This window comes from Astatotilapia calliptera, chromosome 10 (assembly GCF_900246225.1).
Source record: "Astatotilapia calliptera chromosome 10, fAstCal1.2, whole genome shotgun sequence".
In the NCBI taxonomy this organism is placed as follows: Eukaryota; Metazoa; Chordata; class Actinopteri; order Cichliformes; family Cichlidae; genus Astatotilapia; species Astatotilapia calliptera.
This window is the reverse complement of record NC_039311.1, coordinates 15,586,364-15,595,344: the sequence shown is the minus strand read 5'-3', so window position 1 is coordinate 15,595,344 and position 8,981 is coordinate 15,586,364. Positions and strand designations below refer to the sequence as shown.

The 8,981-nt window shown below is 42.4% G+C and overlaps 1 protein-coding gene across 3 annotated transcripts in view; it reads left to right on the top strand.

Moving 5' to 3' along the window:
• Positions 1 to 1,036: 1,036 nt before the first annotated feature.
• cadm2a (cell adhesion molecule 2a) overlaps positions 1,037 to 8,981 on the top strand; it is a 207,939-nt gene continuing 199,994 nt past the window's right edge. For all 3 annotated transcript variants that reach the window (XM_026181415.1, XM_026181417.1, XM_026181414.1), the window contains exon 1: positions 1,037 to 1,524. In XM_026181415.1, coding sequence (XP_026037200.1) covers positions 1,464 to 1,524 — 61 coding nt within the window. In that variant the 5' untranslated portion in view covers positions 1,037 to 1,463. The remainder of the gene's footprint in view (positions 1,525 to 8,981) is intronic.

The window sequence follows — 8,981 nt, the reverse complement described above, 5'->3', positions numbered from 1 at the left end:
TCTATCTGTGTCCCTCATACCTACATGCTGCCTTGTCCCCTCACATCCCACTTAACCTCACCATCCGCCAGATTGTCCCCTGCAAGACAATCTTCAAAGCTCGGGTATTTGTCAACCCTAATACTTCACAGTTCTCTAACCTTGGTCATCACCATCAACCACGCGGAAAGAGATGAAACGTGTACGTGAGTTACCCAGTTCATGCAGGAGGGCAGCTCACGCTCAGGAGCGTGTCAACACGCACCTTCTGTGTTTTGAATTCAGAGTCCATTCCACGAGTACACTGTAAAAAATGATCGGTCTGTGTCGATTAGGCAGTGCCCAGTAGCAGCATCCCGGAAACAATGCATTTCACGCCACACTTCAGAGGCTGAAATCACAGATCCCACTCAAACAGCTGAATCGTTTTACCAGTTCTGCAGTGGCTGATTCAGATTTACAGGGAAATTTAAATAAGAATTAATTTACGAATTTCCCAGTGTTTCCGCCCCTTATGCTGCCTTCGTCCCAGCTTTATTATTCAAACTGTATTGGTCATCATCACTCATGCAGTGTATTCGTTTTACTTATAAGAGGCGCAACTGCAGAGGTGCACAATTTTCAAACGTATGTTTATAGAGTGGTGCGTGACAGCATACTTGCATATGGGTTATCTAACTCTTTTTATTGTTCATATAATAAAACACACACGCACAAAAAAGAATTCTGCTACTGAGCGAGAACATTCCAGGTTACCACGAAACAGCTGCCTTCAGACATTTGCAAAGATTAGTATCACTGACTCGACAAGCTTTGTCCACTTTCCTGTGCGGGGGGGAGGGGGATTAACTCATCTCACTGACCTTCCTTCTGCTGAGACTGAATCATATTTTAACAGTGAATGTCTAAAACCTTGTTGAAAGCGATATTTCTTGCAGTATGCATCGCGCACGCGCATGGCACACGCAAACGCACAGACGCTCTCCCCTCCAGCTTCCCTCCCCCGCGGGTCGTTCTGATTGGTTCACCTTTCATGTCAGTCAGAACCGTGTGGGCGGGACTCAAACAATCCACTCGTGTTCCCTTCGCTGTGGACGCCACAGCAGACCAAGAGCGGGGCAGACAGTAGTAAGGCAACGGCATTCATCCTGTTACCGGAGGACAACTCTTCTTGGTTCCTGAGGTTTTCGGTTCCTGTTCAGAGGACCGGAAACTAACTCTACACCTTACTGGCGGTGCATTTGTGAAAGAACACCCAAAATATTGTTTTTGATGACCGAGACTTTTTACGTATTCCAAAGCAAGACAGATTGCGGGTCGGGAAGTCGGTTTGCATTAACCCCGTTCCCCGTCTCCAAGAGACGCACAAAAGGCACACTCCCAAGTCTACCTGGATAAGCTGACAAAGCCGTCCGGTTACAGATCCAGAATTGGAGAGGAGAAATAAGCGCGGAAAGACGGGAGCAAGACAAGGGAAAGACAGGATGAAACTCAAGAGTCATTTGATTTTCACCCTCTACACTATTTATGGGATTCTTCTTAAAGGTGAGCCTGGGACGGGTGGTGCGTACGTGCGTGAGTTGTCTATGTGCGTGATGTGTATACGCGCATGTTCCAGGCCAACAGCAGGGCAGGATAAACCCTCTTCGTTACACATACACACACACACACACACTCACAGATAGAGCTTCTCATTCACATGTGCTATACGTGTCTCTGTGCCTGCGCGTATACTGTATACGTGTGTTGAATGGATGCGCGTTTGTCTGAAAACGCGAGGCAGCTAGAGAAGAAAGCGTGCCCTATAACAGCCAGGTTGGCTAGAATATCCTGTTTTCATAAATGTATGCACTGGGCACGGGTCCTCAACCCAAGCGCGAAAGCCTAAAGTCTGTCGCATCTGTGTCTTTATGATGTTGATGTTGTGTCCTGTGCGTGATTGGTTGTCCAAAAAAAGAGACACACCTCAAAATGATCACAATAACCGTCCCCCGCGGTTGTTTTTGACTTGCAGCACTTAAATGAGTGCCGGAGACACTGGCAGCTTTTTGCGCACCGAACAGTTTGGCACTGCTCGTTAAGGCAGCTTTAGAAGCTCTTTGACATGCGGAGCTTTTTGTTTGCTGAGTGCATTTCCCTGTTTTAATTCATGATCGAGACTTATGTTTAGTCTGCTCTGTAGAGATATCTGCGTTTTTGCGTACGGTCAGCTCGGGCGGCTTGTGCGTAAGTAACGATTTAAGGAAGCCTGGATTGACGACCACACGTACATGGGTTGATATGGGATTGGCAGAGTTTTTGTGTTAAATTCTCAAAAGTTTTCATTCCGAAATGATTGCTCATAATCTTAATGTCCTTCACTCAGATTAAGCCTCACAGTGCTAGTATAAAATATACTGTACAACTAATTTCCGATTTCAGTTGAGTCTTAAAGGTGTGTGATTTCAAAATATTCTGTTATTTCAACCTTCTTATTTATTTTTGACGACTATAAACAGCTTGCAGCTGTGTTTAGGCATCAGATAATCCAACTGTAACCATGAGTAAGGTGACATTGGGGGTCAAGGTCAACTGCTTTTACTAGGAATGCAACATTGGCAAAGACTAGAATCCCAACAAAGTGGTAATTTTTCAGTTTTTGTTTTGACATGTTAACTTCTTTTAAATGGAGACACACATAAATGTCCATAGATCAGATGGCAAATGCCATCTTTGATGTTATGATTATTAAACGTTTGTCGGTTTGGAATGTATATAAAAGAAAAAAAAAGAAAATGTGCTGTTGTGGTATTTTAGACTCTGATTTTCAGAATACACATTATACTGAAACCACTGAAAACCTGATGCAAATTCTACTGTACATTTCAGCATCATTTTTACATAAATTCTCCGTAACCTCTATATTAAGCGCTGGATGGTGTTCAGCCCTTTAGGCATCCAAATTGACATTATAGTATTCCTATTTATGTACAAAGTAAAAGAGGTTCTTGAGATTCTGGAATGGACCGGCAGGAGAGGGGATGAATTTACTTTGACACAACTGTTAGTCTCTCAGCAGGGCCACGTTTGCCACACAAACCTTTTAGTCCGCTTCACCCCCCGTTTCAAATGATATCATGATGTATTTAAAGAACTGCGTGGCAAATGTATCAACATGAAAGGCAAAATTAGCGACATCTTGACTTGAGGAAAAAGAGAAATCTCAAATAAGAGAGCATTTGTGCTTGATTCCCTTGATCATTTGTTGTTGTCTCTTTGAAGTGCACGTGTGTGTGTGTGCATAAGAGCGAAATGAGAGAGAGCAGTCCTTTCTTAATAACCGCATGATTAGAGCAATTCTTGACTTAATGAATGGCTTTGTAATAAGGTATCTCAGGGTATATCTGACAGCTTCCATTGCAGGATTTACTGATGTTCCAGAGCCTTTCTTTTTCCTGCTCATTCTCTTAAGGCTGGCATGCTCTGTGAGTATGTGTGCATTCGATTATGGGTATGTGTGTTTGCATATATTCCTATAAATGCGTGCCCTATGTTTATAGCTTATGTTTGAAGAGGCCTTAGCAAAGCCATAAGCATTCCGCCAACAGCAGAGCTCGTTGCATGTGTGGCTCCCCACCACACACACACACTCACATGAGGCTCTTTCCCTCTCGTCCTAACCCTGAAGAGGATAATGCTAGGCTGCTTGATTTGAACAGTCATCTCTAGGTGCAAGGCCTATTATTGCATAGGTTTCACACAGCAGGCAGTTCAGCCTCCACCTGAATGAAGTCTATCAAGCCGAAGACATATCCGCGCGCTCCGTAAATGACAGCTGTTTCAGCCCCTCTGGCCTCAAGCCAGCTGGCATCAAGAGATCCCGAGACTCTAAATTTCTGTCACCGACGAGACCTGCGCCACATATAGTGCGAACGCGAAATGTTGTGATGGAGGTCGTTGTTTACCAACAGCCCGAGTTGTTAGCATATTATTCTGTGTGTTTCATGTGCCCATGCCGTAGCCAGAGAAAACAGCCTGTTATGCAAATGGGTCTCTTACGTAAGCGCTCAGGGCTGAGCAGCAGGCGAGGGGAGATAGAGGCAGCGAGTGACAGAGAAACAGGGAGATGTTCTAGAATAGAGGAGTTGATGTAAGAGTAATGTGGGAGCAGAGGTGTGGAGGAGGAATGTGCAATCTCCTCAACTAAAGTGTGTGATATGTGCGCTGGTTGTTGTTTGCTGTTTGGATGCTAGTTTATCTTTGCTGCTCTGTCTGTTCCTTGTCGCTTTGCCTGCCTGGCAGTCTGTCTGTTTTGAACTCTGATCTTGCTACCCTAAATACAGACCCCCGCTGAGGGATGTGTTTATCCCTGCAGTGAGTCTAAGCTGCTGAAGACTGACCCTCCATCCCTCTGTACTTCCGTCCATCCCTCCCTCTCTTCATCCTCCCATCCTGGTGTGGAGCTTTGTACCACAGCAGCGTGGGAAAGCTTCTGATAACAAGCAGCCTTGTGTGTGTGTGTGTGTGTGTGTGTGTGTTTACAGAGCCACTGATTACACGGGAAAAACAAGATTTCTGTCTTTCGTGCTCACTTGCACTTTCCCTCCCACTTCTGTGTGCGTGCGTGTGTTTTCACGGTCGTGCTTTGACGCAAACCGCATGTGGTGTACTCCGGTACCTTTTACCCGGGCTATAAAGCTCCGGTACTGAGAACACTCAGTCTAGCAACACTGGCACTATGTGCATTGCATAGTACACACACACACTTGGAGCTCCACTGTGGATTCATTGCTGCTCTGCCAAGGGATTTCCCATGATCAAAGCCAGTCTTTTGTTAGTCCAGGTGTTAAAAAAGTTAAAACAGAAAGGAGGAGGAGGCTGGAGGGGAACATAGTAAGATTCAGAGCTTACACGCTCTTCCGCTCTTCATGGCAGAGCAGAGATGTGTCACTCCAGAACTGCTCCAGAAGAAAAAAAAAAGCAAAAACATTGTGATCCTGCCACCTGTTCCAACTGTTTCCATATCACTAAACCAGTGCATGTGGACAGGTTTTGCTTGGGAATACAAAGCTATGATAAGTTAAATACAGAGACTCTTTTGCTGTATTTAAACACAGGGATAAAATGAGGCAAGAAGAGGCAGGAGGCCAAGCATTGTTAAGCTTAATACACATGTTGTCGCAGATGGCAGAGATTCAGAGGTGGCAAAAACACATGTAGTAAGACACATGGGCGAAATAAAATGTTTTTATGCAAATGTCCTCCAGTGTGTAGAGTGCTAGCCAATAGCTCAGTTACTAAAGCAGTCTGTGGAAATCTCTGAGGCATTTATATGAGCCTGCAAAATAGGATGCACCCACACCGAGTGACGCAGCAGAGACACCAATGCCAGGCAGACGGAGTGTCATTGTTAAACCACACAACTTCAGAAGTGTTTGTTATATAGAGGACTTTATCAAGCTGAAATTCAACTCAAAATTCCAAAAATAAAATGAACTGATTTTTTTTTTTAAGTCGTGGAATTCTTTCTGTCATGATGAAAACTGCAGAAAACATTGCCAAATTGGTATGTGCCCATTGCTAAGTATCTCCAGATATGAAGTGGTGGCATGACTCATCTTGCCTGTAGGATGGGCTGGCTGTGGTTCCAAAGGTAGAACAGAGTGTCTGTGATTTTAAGTGTCCTTGGGCAAGATGCCGCACCTCAAACCTTAGTGTGTGTCTGTGTGTTTGTGAAGTAGAAAGCGCTGTATTTATTAAATGTATTGATATGAATGAGAAAGTATTAAATGTGGCTTATGTATGATGTGCTTTTAATGCAGCTAGAAAAGCGGTGTATAAATGCCATTTACCTTTCATTGCATGTCTAAACACAGTGACATATGTGCTGATGTTTTTTATGTACGTTCAATGCTTCCAGGTCGACCCATTTTGCAGGTAAACGCACAAATCAAATAGCTTTAAAGCAGACACGCAGCTTGTTGAATTCTATAATGCAGGGTTTTACAAATCCTGCTGACTATCACCTGAAATATAGAAATAGTCTTGAATGATTTTCTGTCTGATACTGTGGTCTTTTTAATCACTGCACATTTCAAGTGTAAATGTTTAAAAAAAAAAAAAAACCTTTGCAGTTATGCTGCCAGGCAGAAGTTCAAGAGCACGTCATATTTAGAAGTAGTATAAGTGGTATTTTAATTTTAATAAATAGTATATTAGATTAACCCTGTTGACAGACGTTTTCGAGTAGATTCATATGCTCATGATGCTGTTAGAGAACTGAAACACAGAAAGTGCCAAACAAACCTTTTCCCTCACAAATAAACATCTTTGTAGTGAATCCGTGTAGAATAAATGTAGATTTGTATTTTGGTGTCAGGGCTGTGTTTCGTATCTCTTAAGCAAAGTGTAATTTAAAGGCAGCCCAAAGCGTGAGAAGGGAGAGATCAAATGCAGCTTTCCGTGGAGAATGGTGAAAATACAAGCCCACAGGTGGATTTGGCTGCAGCAGCGGCATCAGCAGACAGCAAGTTTGCACCCTAAATAGACCTCCCGGTAGGAGAAATAAGTGTGCGAGCTCAGCTAACATATCAGCTGATGGGGCTTTTCTTCAAAGTTAAAATGCTGCTTTTTATGTGTACAAGTAAGAAGATGAACTAAAGTGCTTGTGTCAATGTATGACGTTCATCAGCCTGCTCTGACCACAGCACTGATTCAGTATGATGCGTCATTCTCATGAAGGTACTTAAGGCTAGCCGTTTCATTCCATCTTTTAGGCAGACCTCTGTGTTTAGCTGCTTTTAGTTTGAGTCTGACTACAGAGAGCAGATATCATCTCACCCTGAAAATTAATCACACGCGCACCCATCGGGAAGGAGACAGACAGCGTTATTGGGTGTTAGTGTGTCTGTGTGTACGCATGCTTGCATATGTGATGTCTGTATTAGCAGTGAATTCCAAAGGATTAGCGAGTAGCTAATCTGAAGCTCCAGTCTTTGACAAACCATGTGTTACTAATCTCAAACACTATGGAATAAAGAGACACAAACACAATCACCTTTTGGATTAAAGCTCTCCCCACAGAGAGTGTTGCAGGGACAGTATCTTTTCACTTTTGCTCAAAACAGTACAAGAACATTCAGAGTGAAAAGTAAAGGAGAAATGAAAGAAAACTAAAGATAGCTGCATTGTTTTCTGCTTCTTTATTTTCTTTCTTAATCTCACACACATACAAAGACCTTACAGAATCGAATGGGCTGATTTGATGTGCTTTCAGTTTAACCTACTGTGCTCTTCAGGTTATCATAGGGTTTCCTGTCTGAGAACTCTGAGCCTTGATAAGTTCTTTATATTTTATTCCATGTGCTCTTTCATCTGACAGCTTCTTTTCCCACAATTCACAGAGGGCCAGAGTCAGTGTAAGAGTGTAAGAGTGATTTCCTTGCCGTGCCCCGACGGTGTTATTTGTTTGTGGACTCTGTTCCTAACAGACAAAATAATTTGGCCAGCAAAGTTAGCCCATATTATGTACAGAAAGATACTCACAGAGCTATATTTTCTGTATACAGTAAATAAACATGTACAAATGTGAAAACAAAAACCCGGCAGTGTGGAGGAAAAAACCCAAAAACAAAACCTGCCAAATCTCTTGTTTTCATGGTCTGCATTTGCTCTGATAATATTGACCCAACGTGGGATGCAGCTTCAAAATCTTGGCTTTTTTTCCCACTTTATTGCTGCTCTTTTGGTGGCAAAGATTCATCTTTCCCTGTCCGCGTGCACACATATTTGTTTTCATCAAATCTGAGTTGTCAGGAAGAGTTTACAGGAAAAAACGGTGAAACATTTTGGAAGCAGACCAAAACACAATAGGGTAGAGAGAGAGAGAGAGAGATGCAACTTCAGGGCTAAAGATTTGAGGCGTTTTTCTAAATTCTTTTTTGTCTTCTTGTATAGTCTGGTCGAAACAGGAAATGAACCCGTATCCGTGGAGAATCCCACAGGTGCACTCACAATCTCTGCTTCTGTTTCATAAAGCAACCCCTTAAATGGCTCGCATCCTTTTTTGCATTTCCTCCTAATGATGATTCTACATTTTTTTTAATGGATGGCAGCACTTTATCATTTCTCATTGCTATAATTTACTTTTAAATCAGCGTTAAAATGCAGCTGCGTTAGTGGCAGCTGCATAAAACTTTCCGTGCATATACTTCATTTTAATTTAATGGTTCTTTTATATTCTGCAAAACACCAATTTGGCCCTTAACTGCTTAACTTGTGCATATACATTAACAATATGGAAGTATTACATGATACTAATTGAAAAGCAGGATTTACGACATCCACAATTGCACAACTATGCACTTGTTTTACCATTATGGTCTCAAAGGAAAGCTAAAGCTAATTGAAATATAATTCCCCAAAGACACATGTTCATGTTAATTGACGCTATGTGCGCCTCTATTTGTGTGTGCGCGCACTTGAGTGTGTATGTTTTTTGTATTCGTCTTATCGCCAGAAGTCACTTTCTAGTCCCTTGTCTAATCATCAGCTGGAGGGTCTCCTCACATCTTAATTTAGTCTGTGGGAGATATTAAGCACCCTTTTGCATGATCACCATTCATAAACACATCTAATGTAGCAAAGTTATTCACTTAGAATCTCCTGATGTTGGCTCAGACTCAGATCAAATCGGTATTTTCACCGTAAATCACCTTAACTCAGTTTTTACCAAATTGTTATTTCAGGACTTTAGATCCGAGAACAAGTGGAGGACTGTGTGTACTTGTGTGCATGGGTTTCTGTGTGTGTGTGTGCATGTGTGTGAAACTGGAGATTATATTTAAAGGCTGTAATTCAGTGATTACTTTTGAGAGCTACAAGTGTGAAATTTCATCCGGTTAAAAAGATTTTACACCATAAGCCCATACACCTGTTTACAGACACACAATTACACAAAACACACACACACACACACATCAATTGTAAAAAGATGCAAAGTGGGCATTTGGAAGAAGACTTTT